Source organism: Camelus ferus, chromosome 17, assembly GCF_009834535.1.
Source record: "Camelus ferus isolate YT-003-E chromosome 17, BCGSAC_Cfer_1.0, whole genome shotgun sequence".
Lineage (NCBI taxonomy): Eukaryota > Metazoa > Chordata > Mammalia > Artiodactyla > Camelidae > Camelus > Camelus ferus.
In genome coordinates, this window is record NC_045712.1 from 15,375,679 (window position 1) to 15,400,502 (window position 24,824).

Sequence of the window (24,824 nt, forward strand, 5' to 3'; positions counted from 1 at the left end):
AATAAAAAATAAGGGAAGAAAAGAGTATTGGGTGATAAATCCAGAGTTCCAGGAAGGAGACAACTTTCAAGACTGGGGTCCTTGGAGGAAAAAAAAATAGAAGTTGTGGATGGTGGAAAAACTTGGGGTGCAGCATTCCCACCTGCGCTTGAAACGATGTCAGCCTTTTACCGGGGCGCAAGCCAGAAGGACACAGGTCATTGAGACTCGTCTAGATGTTAGGCTGTTGACTCAGGGCACCTCTGTTCAAGGAGAGGCACACACTCACACACTTTATTGTTTGCTTTCTGGAACCACAGGGCTGTTCTGAAAGGATGGAAGATCGTGCTATTAGGAAGAAAAACTCCTGGAATATAGTTCTTAAGCTATTTTTTCCTCCTGTCCAGGGTTACATAATATGACTCTGTATGTCCTTCTAGAGAAGGAAATTTGGCTATTCTTCATAGCCAAAGGTGACCCATGAAGACTATTTTTTCCCTTTGGAGACTACATGGAAAATTATAAGTCAGCATTTACCTCTTCTTTTAGTATACACTAAGGAAAATGTTAGACGTGAACTCATACCATCCATTGGGTATCGTGAGGGTCAGAATGGTAGTCCCTAAAGGGCAAGATATTTTGTTTTTTAAATTACCATTGAATCGTCAGTGCCTGGAACAGTGCTTGACACATAGTGATGCTCAATAAATAATTGAATGAATGTATGAATAGATGGATGAGTGAATCAGGGCGCCAGAAATTTGGTCAGTGTTGATGTAAAACTTTAAGGATGCTACATTAGTCTGCCTTATGCAAAAATTGCCAAAGCATTTTCCCCTCTGACCTTTCTTCTCTGTCTCCCACCTCTGGACATCCTCTCCTTTTCCCAGAGTTTTTCAACCAGTTCCAGAATGATGCTTCTCTTCTTCCCTACCCTTAACAAAAATCCAGATTTTTCACTAGAGCAAATGTCAGAATAGTATTGATGGGGGTTGGGAGAGATTAGAAGGAGCTGGGGAATATTAGGGTATGAATGACTAGAAATTGATATTCAGGTTTTTGGTTTTTTTTAAAAAATCTTCTTAGAACTAAAAGAAAATCTCAATTAATCAAATTAATCAAATCTGAGGATCAAAAGGAAATAAGGAATTTCAGTGAAGTGGAGGATGTAAAGCCTGCTCTGGTCTCTTTTCATTAATTTCTAAAATCAAAGAGGCAAACTTCCAGAAGATGGTCTCTGAGATGCAAAGACTTGGAATGCCTGGTCTCTGTATCACCTCTGCCATCTTGTGGTCTGCTTGGCTTTGTGTACTGGCTTCCCTGGGACACCTTGGGTCATTGCCACTGCCATCGGCACCAGTCCCCCTCGCCAGCACCACACACCCACACCCACACCCACACACACACACACACACACACACACAACACAGCACGTCCTGGCTCCGTGAGTAGTTACCTCTGCCCTGCCCTCCTTTGTGCCCTGCCAGCAGAATTTACCTTGCTGTTTCCAGAAGCCTTGTCCCACGTTGCCCCTCTTTATCTTTCTGCTCCAGAATTCTCGGCTACCCAGGCTGAGCATCCAGTGTGTCATTTTCCAGCCATCCTGGTGAGTCAGAAGCCCAGGAGGCTAGCCTAACATACCTGCTCTCCTGTGGGTTTCCATATACAGCTTGAAAGCTGCTTGTTCTTTGAAAGGAGGAGGTTTGGGTGGCAATGGCGTCTGAATTTCTAAATGGAAGTGTGTCCAGTGGAGTGCATGTCCTAACATACCCTCAAGCTTTTCCTACCTGAAGGGTCTCTGCTCTTGTGTTTGGCAGCAGCCAACTCAGCTGTCGCAGGGCTGGTGGCTTTGTCTGCTGTGAGCCCTCAGGGCAGGGAACACTCCTAAGAGAGACTGTGAAGCCTATCCTGGGACAAGCCTGGGTTATGTGAATAGAGAAGTGTGTGTGTCCTTCCACCCCCAGGAGAGCCCACCTCCTGCGTCCTGAGGTTCCCTGTCTCCCACAGGTTTCATTCACATTAGTAGCCAGAGTCATGCATCAAAGCGAGTTGGACCCTCATAAGCATTATTCCAACTTTTTCTTTTTATAAATTAGAAACGGTCGTCCTGGAGAGAGAGAGAGGTCAGGACTAAGTAGCGCTTAACTGCCAAATTCTATGTTAAGTCTTTACAGATTGTTAAAGTACATTTTTCAAAAAGTTAAAAACATGACTCACATATAAATACATAAGATTTATTTAATTCATTATTAAAGGGACCAGCCAGATGGAAAAGGGGTCCAAAGGGCATTAGAGGGCAAGAGATTTATATAGTCAGCCAGCAAAAGGACGCTAAAATCAGTTTGCTAAGTTAGAGTCAAAATTGGTTAGTGTCCTACAGGTCAATAAAGCTATGACTTTTGAGATGATCCCTTTCCACCAGACAGAGATCATATGCAGTTAACCAATATTCTGTTAACCTCTAGCTTCACGGAATCTGGGTTCTAATCAACAGAAACAAGTCAGACAAATGTGCTTCTTTGGAGCACGTGGTGACCTCAGGGTAGGTTTGTTAGGTGCTGCCCTGCGGGACAAAAAAGGGGACACAGTTATCTTTTGGTTTTATTTTGAAGCTTTAGGATAGTTTGTCTTAATAAAGTATCTGGTTTCATCTCCAGCTACCTAGGATGTAAAGACCAGTATCTCTGCTTTAAGGCAAATTAGGTAAAATGCCCAAAGTCACATAGCTCGAAGGTGGTAGAGCAGGGAAGAACACAGTCATCTTCACCCCCCACCTAGGGCTTTTAAAAAATTGTTTCCACTTGTGTTTTATGACATCCAGTTATCTAACACACCCTGAATAAGTGACTTCTACATGCCAGGCACTCTGCCTGGTGCAGGAAATTGAGTGGAGCAGACACATTCCCAGCCCTGTGGGCACATGATCATGGGGAAGATGCACCTTCAGCTAATAAATGCAAGGATGATGAGAATTGCAGTTTTGAGGAGCCAGAGGATTATATAGCCTTATCTGGATGTTCAGGGACGGCTTCCTGGAGGAAGCGACATTTTACAGAGTTCAGTATTAAAACTGGGGTGGGAGATGGGAGGTGTGAAGCATTGCAGGTATATACTAAAGCTTTGCCTTGAGTCAGAGTTTGTACCAGAATGAATATTTCCCAGCTGCTGGATTCAAAGAAGAATTCTAAATTTTAAAGAAGTAAGGTGAATTTCCTTGGTGTTTCAGTTTCAATTCTTCCCAGTCAAAAACCATTTAATAATAAAAGGTGAAGAGGGATGAAGAAGGAGGGAGAGATGTTCAGAGAGGAGAAGAGGAGGGAGAAAGAGGAAGCAGCTTGCCAGTGGTGTGCTCAAAGTAGACTTAAGACTGAACGTTAGATTTTGGGGAATTCTGCAAGCCACGTAAGGGCATATTGGTGGCTTGAACTCTGTCATGGCGGAGATACTTACATCACAGAAACCTCCTGCAGAGATCTGGTTGTTAGACCTTTACCAGCACATCCCTGCGACTTTCCCAGGAGGAAATTCAAAGCCATGGGTTTATTTATCATTTTCAGGAAGATAATTAACGGCTCCTTGTCTCTGATGACTAGACACTTCTAAAAGCGGAACATACCTCTGCAGGATAAAGCACCGTGAACTCTGTATGCAAGGCTGTGGTGACCACAGACCCCAACTCTCACTTCAATGAGGAATCCCCTTGAAATAACCAAATACTCTTGATGACAAGAAACTCTGCATCAAGGGACAATCGAATCCAGTTTTTCTTAAGTCCCAGATAATAGAAAGTCTGTCCTCATGTGGCTCCTAAATCAGCTACCCTGTACCTTCTGCCTAGCCCTAGTTTGGTCTTCTGGAACTGTGTAGAAAAAAACTAGTGTTTATTTCACATTGCAGAAAATTCAACCCATTGTAAAGAGAATAGGAAAGTACCTTTAATCCCGTGTTAGGAGTCATCATAGTCCTTCATCGTAGTTCATATTCACTGTCTTTTAATAACCTATAATGCAAAGAATATGAAAAAGAATATATAGATATTTTAAAAAAAACGGAATCACTTTGCTGTACACCCGAAACTAACACAACATTATCAATCAACTGTACTTCGATTTTTAAAAATCATAGTTAAACACTTTCAGCATTCAATTCACTCCTGCAATGGCTGTCCGTGAGAAATGCTCCTTAAGTTTCTAAACGTGTGCATACCTGATCTCCACCCCCAGACATTCTGATTGAGAAGGAACAAACATCAGTATTTTTCTACAAGCTTCATGAGTAATGCCGATACAAACTAAGAGCCCCCCCAGATGTATTGAGCTCTTGGCTGCTACTAGGACCTGGGGTTCAGTGATTAAAAAAAAAAAAAAAAGATTTCTTCGGAGCAGTTTAGTAGAAGAGGCAGATGTAAGAGTTCATGCTTTACGTTAATGTTATAAGAAATGCCAAAAGGTGGGGCGTGAGGGAGTTCAGACAGAGGGGATCTAGCTTAGGGACTGGGAGGTGCTGTCAGAGAAAGGTGACTTTGAACATTTTGAGAGACAAGTAAGGTTTAGCCAAGTGAAGAAAGTGAAGGGAGAAGACAAAATGAAAAGCCCTTAGATGACACTACAGCCAAAAAAAAAAAAAAAAAAAAAAAAAAAAAAACCCAAAAAAACCAATGCATCAGTGGAGTTGTGAGGACTTGCAGAAAAATAAAATTCAAATGATCGTTGCCCATAAGGGCAAGGTTTTAGACACAGCATAAAAGCAAGTTGTTCCCCAATTGATGACAAATATTACAGCGGGTTTAAAAAAAAAAAAAAAAAAGAACTTTCCTTAAAGAGATTCCAGTAATAGTCCACGCAGCCTACCCACCTGCTTACCAGGGCATGAAATCAGCCCTGCCTGTTCCTGTTGTAGGAGAAGTGGCATCACTCAAGTTGAAGGAAGTTTTCTCTCTCGGCTGCTTCCGAAAGGATCTCCCAGTATTTCTCTTGTCTGATAGAACAAGGGCAATTACATTCCCAATGTCTTTAAATTATCCGTAACACAACATCTCGGGGGGCGGGAGGGATTGAGCCAATGATAAATACCATTTTAATAAGGCAGAACTCATTTGTGGATGCGGAAAGCTCTTCTGAAACCTCTGTCCGATCCAGCTGGTTCGCATTGCCGCAGGGCTTCAGACAGCGGGACCCAAGAACACTGATGGGTTTTTACTCTTTCCTGCTCTGACTCTCAGGACAGGCTTGAGTGGGAGGATTCTCTGTTCTCCTCTGTGCAGGCTCAGGGCTGCTTTGTGCGTGTGCTGCTATATGTGGGTCCCTTTATAGAAAATCTGCACGTGTGTAGGGTGTTTAATTCACACAGCTTATTTTTTAGAGCAGTTTTAGGTTTACAGAAAAATTGAGTGGAAAGTACAGAGTTCCCATATACTTGGCATCGTCCCTACCCTCTTCTTTCATTAGCATCTTGGACTAGTGTGGGACATCGCTGGCAACTGACAAGCCGGCACTGATAACAATCTTACGAACCGAAGTCCATTGTTAGGGTTTGCACGTGTGTTTTTAGTGTTTCCCAATTTCAGATCACTTTCCAACGTGGTCCCATTTTTTCCCCTCTGTCACTTTGAATCACGATGGAGATTGTTACTTAAAATCTTCCCCTTCCTCCAAATACCCCAGCAGCCTGAACGGTGATTGCTGATCAGGGGCGTGCTCTCTCACTGCTGATGACCGACAGGACGACGTTCTCATCTACATCAATTTCGGTGAAGCCCCTAGTCACAGTTTGTGAGATATTATCGTAAAAGAATCTTCTATAACCTATACTCAGCCTACATTCAGATTTTTTTCAGCTTTTTCTCTGGGAATACTTGCTACTGATAAGTGCCCTGTTAAACCACGTAAGGCTCAGGATGGTGTGTAGTGACATAATGATTCCATGTTTTGCTGTCTGGGCTCCAGCCCAGTGGAACTGTCTGTGGTTCCATTTCCAGAAGATTGTTATGACTTTATTTTTGGACTGTCCTGTCGTGGATGCTGGAAGCTTGCACTGAGAGAACCTCTTTTTTTTTTTTTTTTAAAGTCATCATGGTTTAAATCATAAATTGACAAAAGAAATTCTTACCATGTCCCCCCACATGGGCCCCGCAACTCCTCATCTCTCTTTACTTCTTTTGTGCCCCCATCCTGGAATGCCCTTTTCCTTCATTATCCCACCTTCCCTCCCTCCTTCCCCTTCTCCCCACTAGTCCTATCTCTGCCAACTGAGATTCTGGACACTATGCAACGCCCCACCTCCCCGACCCACGTGTCATACCGCTTGCATGAAACATTCTCCTGGTTCTCCGCTGTACCCGAGAGCTCACTCCTGTTCCCTGGTCCTGCATGCTCTCACTTCATGTCAGGTTGGACAAGCCACGAAGGAAATGCCTTGGTGGTTTCCCATCATACTTCGAGTGAAATCCCATCTCCTCGCTTTGGCACACAAGACCCTGCACCATGTCTGTTCCCTGCTTCCCTGTCCAGCATCCCACCCTACCATTCTCCTCCTGCCTCCCTTCCTTGAAGCATATCAGCTTCCTTGACTGCTGGTGAGTCACTAAACCGCTCTGATCGGTTCTTAGACTGTGGTCACCATACCCTTGGGTGTCTACAAGATGATTTTCCTAACAATACTAAGACACTCTGCTTTTTTTTTTGCCCCACGGTGTTGACACTGGAACTCCTGGTGCAAAAGCAACAGTGAAGAAACTGCTGGTGCATTAGGTGCACACACCAAGGCAGTCGTGTCAAACCGTGCTAGCCGTTGACTTCCTCCCTGCCACACACTCACTGTTGAAAACTGCCAGGTTCACTCAGTAACTCTTCTTGATGAAGCAGTAGGCATTACTAATTTTATTAAAATTTGACCCTGAGGACATCCTTTTGATATTCTGTGTAATGAAATGATAAATATACACAAAGCACTTAGACTTCATCCTATATGATGAGAAGGCCAGAGATGGGTGTTTACAAACATATGTGTAACTCCTTAAAAAATGTAAGTACCAACATCAACCTTCCTTCGTGGTCACGCAGTAGACACGGCAGCTCTGGATAATATTGTTGTATTCTCAGCGGGAGGGGGAGGGAGCAAGAAAGGAAAGGGTCATACTACCAGGCAGTTTTCCTTTTTATGAGGGTTTTTTCCCAAAAACTTTTCCAGAAGACCCTTAATAGCTTTCTTCCTCTTTCACATGGGTGATGGGAAAAGAGTAGTTAGCTTTTGAGCCTCTAAAATGGGAAGAACAAGAGGGGGTAAATACAACTTCAAATGACTGAGTAAACAAGAAAAAAAAGGAGCATTGAAAGAAGATAAAAGATGAATGGAAGGGAAAAGGGAAAAACTAAACCCTAACAAGCATATTTCTTATTTTTGTTTACTCATTGCATCCTTACTCTGCGCCACATACGATGCCAGGTGTCCCTTACGTATATTCTCTCACCTTAGTTCTCACAAAAACCCTACCAGGCAGGTAAGATTATCTCCTATTTTCAGCCAAAGTTAACTCCACGCCCAAGGACTTGTATTCACACCAGGATTTGACCTGAGTTTGTTCTGCCTTCTGCACCGCCTCTCCTGAGACCAGCACTCAGAAAGCGTGGTTCTCTCTGCCCTGTAGACGCCCCGTCACACTTCCGCAGAACGCTGCGGGAAATCTCACACGGCCTGAAATGCAGTGGGGATTTTCAGGCCGTGCTTAATGAGGTGGATTGAACCAAGAACGCTCGCGTGGTTCTAACAGACGCTGCTGCGCCAGTTTCTTCTGCAATAATGACCTTTTATCGTTTCAGGTTTTCTGCTCTTAGCTCTCATTCCTTCAGTTCTGAATTCTGATCTGATGCACAACTGGTTTCCACACGTATTGAATGCTTTTAGATGGACTTCTATTTCAGGAGGATTCTGTTTGGAAGTGGCTCACAGAAGCCTGTGTGTCTATTTAGAATTGTACAGTCAGCCACTCTGGGCCAATTACCTTGGCGTGCTCATGAGAAGGTCACCTTCGGGGTTCAGTCCTATCGAGGTCAGTTACTTTTACCCAGAGATAAATTCTGTCCTGAAGATTGGCTCTTAGACTGGTTATTTATGTGAGCTCCTAAGAGAGATTCTCATTCACTCGTACAGTCAGTGAAAGGATGCTGAGGAATCGAAGATGAATGTGATTTCTGACTCCACTGTCAGGAAACTGAGACCTAAGACCGTGCCTTGCTCATTTTGTATCTTCAGAGCTAAACATTGTGTCTGGTATATATTAAGTACTCTGTAAGATTATGTATTCATTCAACAAACGTGTGGTTACAGCCCATTATGTGCCAGGCGTTAGAAGCGGAACAGTAAACAAGATAGATGTGGTTCTTGTACTTGTGAAACATATGCTCTTACAGGAAGGGAGACAATGAAGGGTAAGCAGAATTGTAACAAAGAAACAGACCCAAATGTCCATCAGTAGGAGAATGGATACATAATGGTAGCGTCACACCACGTCACACTACGCAGCAATGAGCACGAACAAGTTATTGCTACCCCTACCCGTGTAACAGAATCTCGTAATGCTTGCTTGTACTGACATCAAGTTCAAAACCAGACAAAACCAATCTGTGCTGAGAGAAATCCAGCTAGCGGTCACCTTCGGAGAAAGGCAGTGCCTTCGCAGACATGCAGGAGCTTCTGGGGTCCAGGTGATGGTCTTTATCTTGGTAAGAGAGTTGGTTCCTTGGGAGAAAGCTCACTGTGTGAAGATTTCTCATGCTCTGTACTTACGAGGTGTATTTTTCTGTGTGCATGTTATAATTCAGTCAAATGAATATATCTCTCAAAAGGTAAATACTGTGATAAAGGGTGTGTAAGAAATGCACAGGATCTAGGACAACTTGATAGAGAATAGTTTGGGTGAGCATCGTGTTAGGTGGGGTGATGTGGGAAGGCCGTCCTGGAAGATGTGGGGGAGACTGAGCGCTAAGGGTGAGAAGTTAGCCAGCGTGGTGGAAGACAGGGAGAGCAGCCCAGGCAGGGGGAATAGCAAGTGCAGAGGCTCTCGGAAAAGAAAGGACAGGGTGCATCTGAGACGGAGAAAAGAGGCCGGTGTGACTGGAGCAGAGAGGGTGGAGAGCAGACTGGGCCAAGACAAAGACAGGAGCGGACAAAGGCCACGTGGGGTCATTTCGTCTCTGGCCCACCCCCTTATCATTCGACTCTTGTTCTGTCCCAGATAGTATGCTAAAATCCTTGGGGACATCACCCCATTTCCTTTTCATCTTTCCAGCAACCCTGGGAAGTAGGTTTTCTATCCCCTATTTTATACACGTAGAACCAAGACTTAGATAAGTCACCTTCCCAAGGTCACTCAGCTTGGAAGTGAGTGGCATCACCAGGATCTGAACCCACATTCCTTTGACCCCAAGCCCACGTTCTCAACTTCTGTCTCCAACCCTTCTACTGAGCGCAGGTATTTGAGTAAAGAACTACTTCACAGAGTGATGCATGCACTGTTAGGGCTGTGAACAAAGTCCTGAACAAGTAGAAAACCCCAGCTGGGGCAAGGTAGGAGCACTTGGGCTGGATTTTGAAGATGAAGAATTCTCCCACAGGGATGCTTTCTCAAGGGAGCAGTAAGGACGCAGACTCAGAGATGAGGGTTAATCATCGCAGCAGCGAACGTTCATTGAACGTTCATGCTGTGCCAGGTTCTCTGGTGACTATTGCACTTCTCCCAGTTAGTCCTGATGACAATCCTATGAGGTCACTATTGGCCCCATTTTACAGATGAAAAAACTGAGGCCTGGAGCAGTGAGTCATTTGCCCCGTGAGAGCCGGCTAGTGAGCTGATGAAATAGACACTCTGCTTGTTTAATTAGTGGTGAGGAAAGTAGTGAGCATGGGGCTGGCAGGTGTCAAGCCCAGACAGAAGCGTAGCTCTGTTGGTAGAACCCGCGTCCCAAGCTCTCCTGCACAGAGCTTGAGGTATCCAGGGAAGTGGGGGATGTTCTGCGGGGCTTCGTGAAGTGCGTTCTCTGAACTTGACTGAAATGAATCTTCCTGGAGGCCTTTGTTTTTGGAAGTTTTTTAATCTGTCATGTCTCCCCTCTGAAACCCTAAAGCATATTTTTGTGTGTGTGTGGTTTTGCTGTACTTTTTTCCTCTCCATCTAGATCACAAGGTCCTTGAGGACAATCCCCGATTTCCTGTGGTTCCCCAGTGCCTGGCCCTGGCCGGTGAGATGAGAGGTTGAGTGTGTTTTGTTGGCTTCAGGGCTTGGGCAGGGCCAGGCAGATGGTAGGTGTTCTGTCAATATTCCTTGAAGAAATGAGAGCTGTACTTACTTAACAGAAGGTGGGAGTGATCATGGATTTGGCCTGGGTCAACAGTCTTCATCTTTCAGATGGTATGCCCCCCATTTCATCTCAATTACTTAAGCATTTAAGGCAAAAGCAGGGTTTTTTTGGTCTTCCTCCCCTTTCATGCCCCATCACCCCACTCCATCCCACCCCCCATGTTATGCAGAGGTGGTACGGACCCAGTCTTGGAAGGAATTCGGAGCAAGAAATTCTGCGAGACACCTCAGTTGGTTCTATATGTGACAGTAGCCATAACCAGGTAAGCCTGGCCTGCTGAAAAGAAAGTCATCATAAGATGAACAAATCAACCACCGTCTAACATTCCAGTGTAAATGATTTCAAGCACATACAAAATAGCTATGATTTTCTATATAACTCCACTGATAATTAGTGTCTTTGGATCAGAACAGGAATGCTTAAGCAGCTCAGAAGTGAGTTCATTCTGAGCTCTAGGCCTACGCTGCCCAGCGGCGTAGCCACCAGCTAGCTACATGTGGCTACTGAACACTTACAGTGGGAATATTCTAAACTAGGTTTTACTGTAAGAGTGAAGTACATCAGATTCAAAGACATAGTATAAAAAAAGAATGTAAAATGTCTCATTAATCATTTCTGTAATGATTTCGTGTCAGAGTGATAATATTTTGACACGTTGACTCCCATGAAGTATACTGAAATTTATTTCACCTGCTTTTTGCTTTAAACGGTGACTAGAAAAAATGTAAATTGACTAGAACATGTAAAATTGCACATGCGGCTGACATTGGACGCTGCTCTACAGCTAAACAAATACGAATTTGATAAAAACCTAACTCCTCTATATTTGCCCCTAAATTCACTCTTCCCTATTTCTCCCAAAGTACAAAAATTAGCTAAAGCAATCCTGCTTCCATCTAGTTCTGTTCTCAAAAATCTGTTCTGTTTTGTTTTGTTCCCTGGTGGAATAAAAACTCAAGCCAGACTTAGTCTCCTATAGCTTTAAGCTTTATTTTCTACCAGCAAGACTTAACATTCACTCTAATGATGAAAGCATTCTAAATGTATATAGAAATTCATTATTTAAAAAAAAAAAGAACTCATGTTATGTCATTGAATGGCTGTAACTACCCCAAGGTAGTGAGTAATAAGAATTATCACCATTTTCCAAGTGAGAAAACTAAGAGATAACATGTATTTATTTGAGCCTGGCCCTATTCCAGAAAGGCTTTTAGCTCTGTGGCCAATTCAGAGAATCTAAGTGGCTTATCCAAGATGACACAGTGGTGGATAGAACTGGGGCTGAATGATCGTCCTCTTTCTACTAGAGCAGCAGTTCTCAGACAACGTCCCATTATCAATTATGAAGTGTAACTTTGTGGAAACAATGATTAAAAGAGTAAAGTTTTTTTTTAAAGTTGAAGTACAGTCAGTTACAATGTGTCAATTTCTGGTGTACCGCACAGTGTCCCAGTCACGCATATACATACATATGTTCATTTTCATATTCTAGGAGAGTAAAGTGTTTAGCTGACTTTCTTATGATATAAATTAAAACTGATTGAAGGATATTCAAAAATAATTTATCTTCCATATACTTCATCATTCATGGAACAAAGCACTTTTTGAGTGCCTGCCATGTACTACAGCTCTGAGTTGGCCCTGGGGAAACATCTGTGAACAAAACAGCAAGAAAAGACAGATCATCTAACACATTTGATCATAACTAACAAGTAGTTAGAATAGACGATGTGCCCTGGAATTACTTAGCAGGAAGATGCAGGCTAGGGGTTGGGAAGGGCTTCAGAAGTTAGCACGATTCATGCTAAGACTGAAGGACCGTGAGACATAGCCAGATAAGGGCTGGAGGAGGGAGAATAAATAGGAGTCTTTTAGGAATGCTTTCCTAAGTGGGGAAGGAAGGTGGGCTTGATAAGGAAGGAAATTGCACATCACCTACCGCCCAAATTATCTATGCCACATCCTGGAAGTGTATCTTGTCCCTAAATACCACCTTTCACGTGATCGTGAATGTAACAACAGTAAGGTTTGAAAACCTCTGTATATTGCCATGGTGCACTTCCCCCAAGCTTTATGGAGATATTATTGAAATAGAACATATATAAGTTTAAGACATACAATGTAAAATTTAATACATGTATATATTGTAAAATCTTACCACGATATAGTTAATTAACACTTTCATCCTCTCACTTATTACCATTTTTCTCTTGTGATAGCTTTTAAGATGATTCTCTTAACAATTTTCAAGTATATAATAGAGTATTGGTTTTTTTAAACATTTTTTATTGATTTATAATCATTTTACAATGTTGTGTCAAATTCCAGTGTTCAGCACAATTTTTCAGTTATTCATGGACATATACACACTCATTGTCACATTTTTTTCTCTGTGAGTTATCATAACATTTTGTGTATATTTCCCTGTGCTATACAGTGTAGTCTATTCTACAATTTTGAAATCCCAGTCTATCCCTTCCCACCCTCCACCTCCCTGGTAGAGTATTGTTAATTATGGTTACTATGCTCTATATATTTGATCCCCAGAATTTATTCATCTTATAGCTGGAAGTTTGCACCCTTTGACCCCATTTCTCCCACCCCTCAAATCCCAGTAACCACTATTCTACTCTCTATTTTTATGAGTTCAGATTTTTTAGATTCCACGTATAAGTGACAACATATGGTATTTGTCTTTCACTTATTTCACTTAACCCTCAAGTTTCATCCATGTTGTTGCAAAAGGTGGGGTTTCCTTTTTTATGGCTCAGTAAAATTCCAGTATATGTATGTCTGTATGTGTGTCTGTGTATATAATAATATGCGTGTGCATTACATATATGTACACATATATGTATACATATGCACATGTATATATATTTATGTATATATACCACGTTTTTTATCCATTCATCCATTGATGGGCATTTAGGTTGTGTCCATGTTTTGGCTATTGTAGACAATATTGCAGTGAATGTGGGAGCGCAGGTATCTCTTCAAGATATCTGATTTCCTTTCCTTGAGATATATACCTAGAAGTAGGATTGCTGGATCATCTGGTAGTTCTATTTTTTATTTTTTGAAGAACTGTAGTAGCCACATCAGTTTACATTCCTACCACCAGTTCACAGGGTTCCCTTTCCTCTAAACCCTTGCCAGCACGTATCTCTTGTCTTTCTGAGGATAGCTGCTCCAGCAGGTGTGAGGTGACAGCTCCTTCTGGTTTTGATTGGTATTTCCCTCATGATTAGTAAAACTGAGCACCTTTTCATGTACTTGTTTACCATCTGTATGTCTTCTTTGGAAAAATGACTATTCAAGTCCTCTGCTCATTGTTCTTAAACACGTTCATTATGGTATGATTCCTGTACAATAATGTACAATTTGATGAATTTTGATAGATGTATACACCAATGAAACCACTGCCACAATCAAGATAGCTAACATTTCCACCACTCCCCAAGAGGTCCGAATTTCAAATTCCCAGTTTATCCCTTCCCACCCTCTTTACCCCCTGGTAATCATAAATTTGTTCTCTATATCTATGAGTCTGTTTCAGTTTTGTAGACATATTCCTTTGTGTCTTTTTTTCTTTTTTTGGATTCCACATATAAGGGATATCATATGGTATTTTCCTTTCTCTTTCTGACCTATTTCACTTAGAATGGCAATCTCCAGTTCTGTCCATGTTGCTGCAAATGGCATTATTTTATTTTATTTTTTATGGCTGAGTAGTAATCCACAGTGTGTGTGTGTGTGTGTGTGTGTGTGTGTGTGTGTATACACATCTTATTTATCTAGTCATCTGTCAGTGGACATCTGAGTGTTTCCATGTCTTGGCTATTGTAGATAGTGCTGCTGTGAACATTGGGGTGCATGTGTCTTTTCAAATTAGAGTTTCCTCCGGACATATGCCCAGGTGTGGGATTGCTGGATCATATGGTAACTTTATTTCTAGTTTTTTAAGGAACCGCCATACTGTCTTCCACAGTGGCTTCACCAATTACATTGCCACCAATAGTGTAGGAGGGTTCCCTTTTCTCCACTCCCTCTCCAGCATTTATTGTTTGTGGATGGCTATTCTGAATGGTATGGGGTGATTCCTCATTGTAGTTTTGATTTGCATTTCTCTAACAATTAGTGACACTGAGCATCTTTTCATGGGCTCGTTGGCCATCTGGATGTCTTCTTTGGAGAGATGTCTATTTAGGTCTTCTGCCCATATATTAATCTTTTTTCTTCTATTAAGTTGTAAAAGTTCCTTATGTATTTTGGGTATTAACCCCTTATCAGACAGATGGTTTGCAAACATTTTCTCCCATTCTGTAGATTGCATTTTCATTTTGTTGATTATTTCTTTTGCTACGTGGAAGATTTTTTAGGTTGATGTGGTCCCATCTGTTAATTTTTGCTTTTGTTCCTTGTGCTTTTGGTGTCATATCCCCAAAAAAACCATTGCCAAGACCAATAGCAAGGATCTTTCTTCTAGTGGCTTTACACTTCATTTAAGACTCTCACTTTTAAGGCTTTGATCCGCTCCAAATGAATTTTTGTGAGTGGTGTGAGATAGGAGTCCAGTTTCATTCTTATGCGTGTGAATATCCAGTTTTCCAACATCACTTATTAAAGAGCCTATCCTTTCCCCATTGTGTATTCTTAGCGCCCTTGTCAAGTATTAATTGACCATATACGCATGGGTTTATTTCTGGATTCTCAGTTCTGTTCCATTAATCTATGTGCCTTTTTTAATGCCAGTACTGTACTGTTTTGATTACTGCATCTTTGTAAAGAAGGATATTTCAGATCATCTAAGGTGCAGGGGTGTATTAAAAAGCCATCTCTCAAAAAAACAAAAATAAAAACAAAAAAAATCCAAATAAATGAAAAATCCAGCCGTGATTTGTAGCATTTGCCTATTTCCGTGGTGTGAATACTCCCACCTTGGCTGATAACTTGTTTCTAATAAAACATCACTGAATGCAAAACTGGGAAGAGACATGTGGTAGACATTATATATCATTTCCACCCTACGAATACAAGAGACGGATGTAACTGAGACAGGAGGAGAAGGGGCAGGGCGCAACCACTGAAGGAATGACTTAGCAACTGAGGACAGGACACACTGGTGAGAACCAAGATGGCAGAGGATCTGACTTCCAGGGGACCTTGAGCCTCATGGCACAGCCGCAGGCACCGTGACAGTTCCCATGCTGACCATAAAAGGTCAAGAAGTGGACAGGGACCCGATTCCTGGAAATCCCTGTTCCTTGCCCAAAGTAGTTGGAATAATCCTCCCATTCATTAGCCCATGGAATTCCCGAGCCCATAAAACCTAACAATTCTGCACCTCATGGTTGCTCTCTCTTGCCTTCTGAGATGGCCCGCACGCTGCCTGTGGAATGTGTATCTCCTAGGCTGTTTTCCCTTCTGAGCGAGACAGATGCAACTCTGTGTATGGACTGTGTATCTTTTTTTTTTTTTTCCCTTAGCTTTGTGTGCTTTTCTGATTATTTCCTTGCGTAAATACCAGCAGGTAACTTTGTGGAATTAATAGGTATGCACACTTTTTTCCCCCCTATGTTTTAAAAAATAACTAAGTTTAGACTTAGAGAAACATATCAAAAATAAACTTGCTTTCACTTTACTATGCCTTGTTCTTGAATTCTTTCCTGCGCGAGGCAGGAACCTGTTCTCTGACAACATAACCTGAAAGACACACATAATAGTAATGTTACCAAAGGCAAGTTTGTGTGCCCGCTGCACCACGAGGCCAAACAAACTGAAACAAAGAAGTTTGGAGCAGAGAAAGGTTTATTGCAGGATTGAGCAAGGACGGGGTCGGGGTGGGGACTCATGCTTAAAAACCCCAAACTCCCCGGAGGGTTTCAGCAAAGTGTATTTAAAGGCCAGGTAGGGGAGGCGGCATCGTAGGGTGCGTGATCAGCTGGTACACGATTCTCTGATTGGTTGATGTGGAGGTAACAGGGCGGTCAACACTATCAACCCCTAGGCACCAGAAGGCCTGGGGGCCACCTGCTCTCACCGCCAAGTAGTTAATTTCTTCCCTTTGGTGCAGGTTTTAAGCATCTGAAAAACTCAGGAAATACACATGAAATACCATTATCCGGAGCTGCAGCAGGGGATGTGGGGGAGGGTCTGTTCCCTGAATGCCCCCACAGGGTCCTGCTCTGTTACAGAAAATGCGGTAAAATCATGAGGAAGCACTGAATTGTGAGTGTGTGTTACCCTTGGTTTTAATATAATTTAATTGTAATTTATATTAAGTTTTAGTAACAGCTGTTTGTAACATCTGCCTCGCAAAATTCCTGCAAAGATAACCATCAGCTCTCCGCGCCAGTCGGAGCCCGCTCCGGCACGCCGACATCTTCCACGTGAAGTAGCCTTGACCCTTGTCTAGAGCAAATCCTCACTGTCCCCTCTTCCTCTGTTTCTTGCAGATCAGCAGACAGCAGCTGCAGACAGTCAAGGACCGGTTTCAGGCTTTCCTCAATGGGGAAACCCAAATCGTGGCTGACGAAGCCTTCATGAACGCCGTCCAGAGTTACTATGAGGTAAGATTCACCAGGCGGAATTACGCCAAGACTGTTCATGCCTGAAGCCAGGGGTTTCTGAACACTGGTCAGTGGAACAGCAGCCTTGGCCTTCTACAGGGCCTTCCCTCCTGAGGCCAAGGATTTGGTAATTGGTTACAGTTTTAAGGAATAACAGCATTTTATTTGGGGGGAAAAACAGTAAATAGAAGCTACTGTCTACCAACTGGTTATTAGACCAGGCAGTGCGCTAAGCGCTTTGTGGACCATTTCTACTTTAATCTTGACAGCAGTCTTCGAGTTCGCTCCTGATATTATTCCCATTTTACTGACAAAGCGACTGAGGCTCAGAGATGTTAAGTCAATTACTCAAGGTCACACAGCTGTTAAAATGCCGCAAACTCAGATGTTAGCCAAGGTGAAAAGCATTTTCCCACCACTTTCTGAAGGATGGTAATGCCTCTGAAGGGTGGTGCCTTCACATCTGCCTTGTTCTGTCTATTAAAATGGTGCTCTGAGTTCTGCAGTTTAGAACACCGGCCCAAATCCAGTGCTGCGCTCTTGAAAACCTGTAAATGAGAGACTATATCCTATCGACTTCTTTTTTTTTTTTTTTTTCCTGGGGGGAGAGGTAATTAGGCTGATTTATTTTTTAGAGGAGGTACTGGGGATTGAACCCAGGACCTCATGCATGCTAAGCATGCGCTCCACCACTGAGCTATACCCTCCCTCAAGAGACTATATCCTGAGTTTATATCTTAAGTAAATTTTCACCTCTAGACCCCAGAGATTTATTTGAGTGAATTTGGAATTCCACTAGTATTTTTTTTTAATTTTGTAACTCTTCTTCCAAAATGTGCATATTGGCTATCATTTGTGCATATTTAATGACGTGAAAATGCCGTATCTTCCGATCGGTACTGTTTACCTGCTGTGCATATTTTTAAAAATGATGATTTGGTCTTTGAGAGATGCTTTACTTCATATGACTCTATTTTCAGGTCAACCAGATGTTCTCTGTGTTTGGAATCCTATGCCCCAAATTTCTCACCTATTGTCAAGACCAGATTAAAACCATTAGAAACCAACCCCTAAGTATTAAAAAAAAAAAAACAAACTTACAGTATCCTGCCATATACAATTGAGCATAATAATAAATTATAAAGTAAGTGTTAGGAAATCAACAAGCTTCTGATTCCCATCCCCCCCCCCCAATTTTTTGCAATTTGCTTTGCGAATTTTCTTTCTTCCTTCCTTTTTTTCAATTATTTGGTAGAAAATTGTTTGAAAACAAAAACATAGGTGCTCCTGCTTTGTTGGTGATCCAAGCAGCTGCTTTTTCTGCCCGTTGGGTGCTCCATTCCTCAGTAGATGCTTTGCAAACGTTGGTTGATTGATTCGGTAAAACACTCCTTATTGCTAAAGCACTTGACTTCCTCTTTCATGGAGAGAGTGGAGCAAGTTGGCAATTAGAGCTTGTGAAAAATATTATTGATTGGTTTGCTAACTAATTAGCATCAAATAGTAAAACAGCCTTTGTCTCTGGGATGTTTGCTGGGTCCATCCACAGGCTCACTTTGCACACCGTTTCCTCAGTGAAATTTCTATTTGGATCTGTTTTAGAGGTCTGGTATATTTCTGTATTTGTCAAATTTGAGCTTTGTTTCATTTTACAAGTAGTATTCATTATTGCCAATAAGGGTCGAACTTAGTGCTTTATCTGATGTGACCTATTTTTTTCGGTTGGGTTTGATGGAGAGTGAAAATGGGATTCGCAGTCACGGTGATGGTGTGGCAGTGAACGACCTAAATATATTGAACCAAGATTCTGTTTAGAAACCACCAGGAAATGAATTCAGTTTCTCCCCCTTTTTTCAAGTTCTGGAAGCCGGTTGAGACCAGGCAGACACTTGTCAATCCTTTTCCATGTTTAGAGTCATTCACCAGTTTGTAAATTTGTAGATTGCAAATCTTAATTAGAAAGCTCATTTGACTAATGACATAAATTACAAGAAAGTGGCATTTCTATCTATTAATTAAATTAGAAAATTAATAGTCATCAACTTGCTAATGAGTCTCTCGAAATTACTGTTACATCTACATGTATTTTCCTCTGTAGCGGCTAGTTTGTTTGAAAGAACGTGTTTTTAGTCTGGTGAGAATACAGACATTAAGAAATTACTGAATATTTAATATTAAGATCTGAGCAACAGGAAATAACGTGGGGTATTGAATTATTTACCGTATTCATTAGTAGAGCTTTAGAGAGTCTTAAGATTTCCAGGGAAACCTTATCTTCTGAAGCTAAGGTCCCCAAGCAGGGACTGGGATTAATACTAAATTTGGGAGTGCTCTAGGCTGACGACTCAGTCCCTTTCTCTCTCTCCCTTCACTCTTGGGCGATGGAGAAGCTGGAGTCTCTTCCTCTGCCCTTCTCTGGGATCCGCTTGCTTCCCTCTGAGGATCTGTCTTGGTCAGAACTCTCCGGATTACAAATGACAGACAGCTAGTCAAACGGGCTTAAGCCAAAAAATGAGGTTTGTTGGCTCAAGCAACTTCAGAGTCCAGGGATAGCTTTGGCTTTAGCTGTGGCTGGATCCAGAGACTCCAAAGATGCCAGGAGGCTGAGTGTCTTTCTCCCCATCCCTCGGCTTTGTTCATCCCTGTGTTGGCTGCGTTCTTGGGCAGGTTCTTTCTATATAGAGGACCCTGGGAGCTCACATCCTACCAGCTTAGTGACTCCAGGGGCAAAGAGAGGACTTCTTTGCTGAGAGTCCCAGCAAAAGGCCTCGAGTGACTTGGTTGGACTGACATGGGCCGTGGGTCCTTTCCTGAGCTAATCACTGTAGATGGGGAGTGATGTAGCCTGGGGATCAGGCCTAGGACAGGACCTCAGGAGCTGGAGTATAAGCTCAGTCCCACTGGAACCATTTGTATTGAAAATGGCAGGGTTTCCATTAAGAAACTGGGCTGCTTTTTAGCAGAAGAAGGGGGAATGTATGCTTAGCAGGCAAAACCAATATATTCTCCTTCTAAATTCTCAATTTCTCTCTGTTTCTCTTTCTCTCTCACACACACATCCCACCTCACCATACCAGCACCCACAATCCCAATTTAATAGTGATCATGACAAAAAAACTTTTTTCCTAAAGTTCCAAATTACTATATTACCGAAAGTCAGTTTCAGGCCATGGCCACGTTTTGCTAAGGCAGTAGTGCCTTGTCAACATGAGAGAGTAGTAAAGAGCAATTTTTTAAAAATAAAACGAGTGGGGAGCCACTGTCCTTTTTCCATCTGTGCCCATCCAGCCTAGTCTGAACCCAGCTGGCCAGCATTCAGGCCTGGACCCAGAGCTGGGCCAGGCTAAAGGGAGAACCAGGCTCCCCGTGGCTCTCGCGAGCGTGCAGGTTTATTTTGTCCTTCCCTGGTGGCCTTGGTTGGCAAAGTGGATCAAGCAGGGCAGGAGATTAATCTTTTAATCTCTTTCATTCTGACTTTGAGGGCTGGGCACTGAGGTGGATGCTCTGAGATCTGGTCCAGCAACTTCATTCTGTTCCCAGAGCCACGGTCCTGAGATATCAGAGAACCCACCCTTTTCTCCAGGGTCCCCACATCTTTCCTAACTCTGAGCTGTTTTAAAACTAATGTGTAAAACATAAGCCCTCCCGTCCTCCATCCTCACCCTCACCTCCCCATCTCCCTGCTAAATTTTGGTTCTTTCACACGCTGGTCCCAACATCAGAGAAAGGAGGTGGTGAAGAGATCTTACCAAAACTTTTCCTCTGAGATCCTGCCTGTAAGGAAACATGGGGGGTGGAGGGGGGGCATCTGGTGGGAAGAGGGAGTGGAGAATGAGGTAGAAGACATAGCGAAACCTGTTGGGAGAACGCTATAGCTGGCATCTGGACTTCCGCCAGGGACACGGCTATGACTGAGTTGGTTTGGTTGTGCTGTGTTTTGATCTGACCCTCTCTACCGAAGTCCTGGTTGGTTTTTGTCAAACTAGTTTTGATGATGAACTAGTCCGGTGATGTATCGGACACGATTCTTCAGTTGCTAGCAACAGAAACTGACTGTGGCTCAGTTAAGCCCTAACAATATTAACAACAACAACAAGAATATCAATGACTGTGGTTGTTTTGATGTTAAAGGAAATAACCAAGCTGAAGACATGATGGAAGCCAGGGCAGCTTAGCTGCGGGAAGCCAGGTAGCAGGAGATAATGGACACCCCTTCGTTGCTGTGAATCAGCTCCAACCCCACCCCGCTCTGAATCTGATCCCCAGAAGGGGAAGTCTGCTTGCCGAGCTCAGGTCCCAACCTACCACTTGGCAAAGGCAGGCCGAGGTCCTGTGATGGACAGCCCACTGAAACTGCGTAGTGACAAAGGCGTGCTCGGACTGAGATTCTGTTATTACAAAGGGAAGGATGGTCGACGGGCAAAAACGGCACGTGTCCTCTGCACAGGGTGACACACGTTTCATCTTTATGATTGAACTTAAAAAAAAAAAAAAGTAGATGTCAGGTCATACCTGGCATTTTTCTGAAATAAAGCTTTGTATTTTCTAATAAGCGATACCACTGTAATTCCTCAGTGGCCTTAAAATAGATAAATCCTTAGGAAAAAAGGAACTAGCCATTCTAAAGGCATTCACGCTTGTGGGAAAAGCGAGGCACGGGAGGAAGAGGCAGAGGGCCGGGGGATTATGAGGATGAGTTTGGTGTCTGAAAGATGTGGGGTTGAATCCTAGTTCTGTGCACACTGGCTCTGGGACCTTAGCCATGTCTGAGCCTCAGTTTTTCCATCTGTAACAGGACCTTCCTTGCATAATTGTTCTCAAGATTAAATTACACACACACACACACACACACACTCAAACACACAACCTCACTGTAAATGTAGCAAGTGGAAAGTGCCCCATTGGGAATATATTACGGTTCGAGGAGAAGAATGATGGTGTAGTGCCCGCTCGCTGCATAGAAATGATAACAGAGAGTTGAAAGTTAGCGAATCAACCCACTCCTTACTTTGGAGCCCGGACACGGGGTACGGGAGGTGCAAGGTCAAGGCAGGGGCAAAGGGCATAGAAGGGTCAAGGGAACTGCTTTTGCTCCTAACCTACCCCCACCTACCACCAGTCACGGCCCCGGATCTGTTCTGAAGTCTGCCCAGGATCCCTTCCTTTCTGGTGCTGAATATCTTTAAGATCCAAAGATGCTTTTTATTTTAGAAATTAACCGTGCACCGTGCCTCAGTGACAGTAAAATTTGTAGTTTCCCATGCGGAAAGAAGCTTTAAGTGACTGTGAAAGTAAAACCTGCCAATTATAAGCATAGAAAATGTGGGAGAAAATGTAAATGAGATGGTTTAGAAAAATGCCTGTCGTGCCATCATCCATCCTAGACTACCATTATTAATTGTGCACTGTATCTTTCCAGGGATTTTTTTTTTTTTGATGTGTTTATACACATAAAGAGAACTATTTGATTTCCATGTTAAGATGGAAAATCACTAAAAAGTATTACTAACCCACCTGTTTCATTTGCAGTGTGATTTTCAGTCCTGGTCCTCCTCCTGCAAAAGTCACACCTATGACACTCTCTCAAGAGTAAAAAGCTGTATGAACTCTCATATTTCTGAGTCAGGGGTTATGTGTCTGTACCTCAACCCTACTTCACCCTTACCATGCGAAGTCTCTGGTTCAACAGTAAATCACGGACATCTTTTGATGCTCATGAAAAAAAAAAAGTACCCTTTTTCATGGCTACGTGATATTTTATTTTAAAAATAACAGCTGATTTTTATTACATTCTTACCACAGGTGCCCTGCTTCCCAGTTGACATATATCGAATCCTCACCCAATACTACAAGGGAGGGTTTTGTTTTCTTTAATTTTTTATTTTGGGAGGAGGTAATTAGGTTTGTTTATTTATTGTTTGATTATTTGATTTTTTTAAATGGAGGTACTGGGGATGGAACCCAGGACCTCATCCATGCTAAGCACCTGCTCTAGCACTGAGCTATATGCTCCAAGCTGGGAGGGTTATGATTCCCATTTGAAAAATGAGGAAACTGAAAGTCCAGAAGGATGAAGTAACTTGCCCAGCCAACAAAACTAACGGCTGGTAGAGCCAGGATTTGGTCCCAGGTCATCTGGCACTACAGCTCACTCCGCCTGTCATCGGTGTGTCATTCATTAGTAGCCATCTGGATGTTGTAGTGTTTAAAAAAATCTTACTTACTCTAACCTCTAGGTATTTGTCTTATTTATGTTGAAATGAGATGTTTGGTAGAGCAGGAAAGGCTCTGTCTTGTGTTCTCCACCTGTCAGTGAGGAAGCAGGAGCGGGGCCAGCCTCCCCCCGCACCGTGGACAGTCATTAAGAACCGAGGTGCTGGCATGTCTCTAAAACAGCCTTGAAGTGGCGGGGCTCTGGCGATGGAGGGAAGGACTGATGGATGAGGTCGAGTCGCTGAACTGACTGCCCTTCACCATTCCGTATTTATTTGTTTATCTTCCCTCTCCCATTATGACCTGTCTGGAAGTTGGCAGAGGAGTAGGGACAACCTATGGATGTGCCATGTCGATCTGTGCCTGGGGTTGAAGTCTCTTCCAACAGCCACCAGGAAATAAAACTGAAAACAAACTCGAAAATACCAGAGAGAGCTCTCAGTACGGGTGCATTTCAGGGGTGGTTTTAAGAGACACACGAGCACGTGGCTGGCCCAGGCCCCACTTCCCTTCTGACAGACAGAGAAGCCAAGACAGATGCGGTGCCTGGAAAATTCGTTTTCTGCTGCCACCTTCTCTCCCCGTGGCCGTTCTGCCTCCCTTGAGCACTTTGCCGTCTCCTCCATCTTCTGCCTCCTTCCTCTGCCCTCTTGACCTGTCACTCCGCTCCTTTCATTCTGGAGCCTGGCAGTCACATCTTCCCTCTGGACGGATGGCACTCTCCACTTTGCAGAGTCCTTTCAGTTTAATCCTTGTCAGAGAAGGCTGGCTGGATGAACCCAGTGTGACAGCGACGGAGCGTGAGGTTGATAGAAGTTAAGTGACTTGTCTAAGGTCACCCACCGGTAACATACTTATCGAGCAGCTACCGTGGACGAAGGAAGGGACTATGGGAAACAGATCATACATACAGGATCCAGGCAGGTAATGTGTGCAGTCATGGATGCCACCTGCCTGGGACCAGTGTGCCAGTATCCTTATTCCTTACCTGCCGCTGTCAGGTCCCATGGAAAATGTAGCCTCAGTCACTTGTTTTAAGAGACCAGTGTATTGTACTTGCTGGTTTCCTCTTTACCTTCTTGCCTTCATCCAGATATAATCTCAGGAGGGTCTCTGCTTTGAGATGTCTGCTTTGTTCGTGTTATTCGTTCACTGATTCCCTCATTTGACATAGTACCATCTATGGGCCAGACATGCCCTGGGCACTTAGAAGTAATAGGGAAAAAACACCTCAACTGCTGCCTTTCTGGGACTTCTAGTCTGGCTGGAGCCTCAGCTCTTAACCAAATAGTCACAAAGACAGATGAGAAATGGCAGCTGTGGAAAGGCTTCGGGGGAAGGGAATATGGTGCTAAGAGCTTGTGATGGGGGCCTGCTCCAGGTCTGGGGGACACTGATATGGACAGCTGGGAGGAGAGTATGACTTCACTGTTGATGGGATGTTTTAAGTCACCTCCGATGATCATTAGAGCCGACAGCCAAGAATTAACCCCTTTGCATCTCCACCACCATCACGACTCACCTGCGCTCCTACAGGTGCCTCCCGGCTGGCCTCCTGTCTAACTTTCTCTTGGCCCTTTTCAGGGCCAGAGAATATTGTTTTCCACATTAAAGCCAGACAATGTGAATCTGATGGTATCACACCCCAGCTTGAAGCCTTCAGTGGCTTCCCAGTGCCCTTCACCACGATTACCCGTATCCTTCA

General features: G+C 43.3%; 1 protein-coding gene across 12 annotated transcripts in view; it reads left to right on the top strand.

Moving 5' to 3' along the window:
* CADPS (calcium dependent secretion activator) overlaps positions 1-24,824 on the top strand; it is a 416,509-nt gene that overhangs the window by 76,677 nt on the left and 315,008 nt on the right. For all 12 annotated transcript variants that reach the window (XM_032458143.1, XM_032458141.1, XM_032458140.1 and 9 more), the window contains exon 2: positions 16,793-16,906. In XM_032458143.1, coding sequence (XP_032314034.1) covers positions 16,793-16,906 — 114 coding nt within the window. The remainder of the gene's footprint in view (positions 1-16,792; positions 16,907-24,824) is intronic.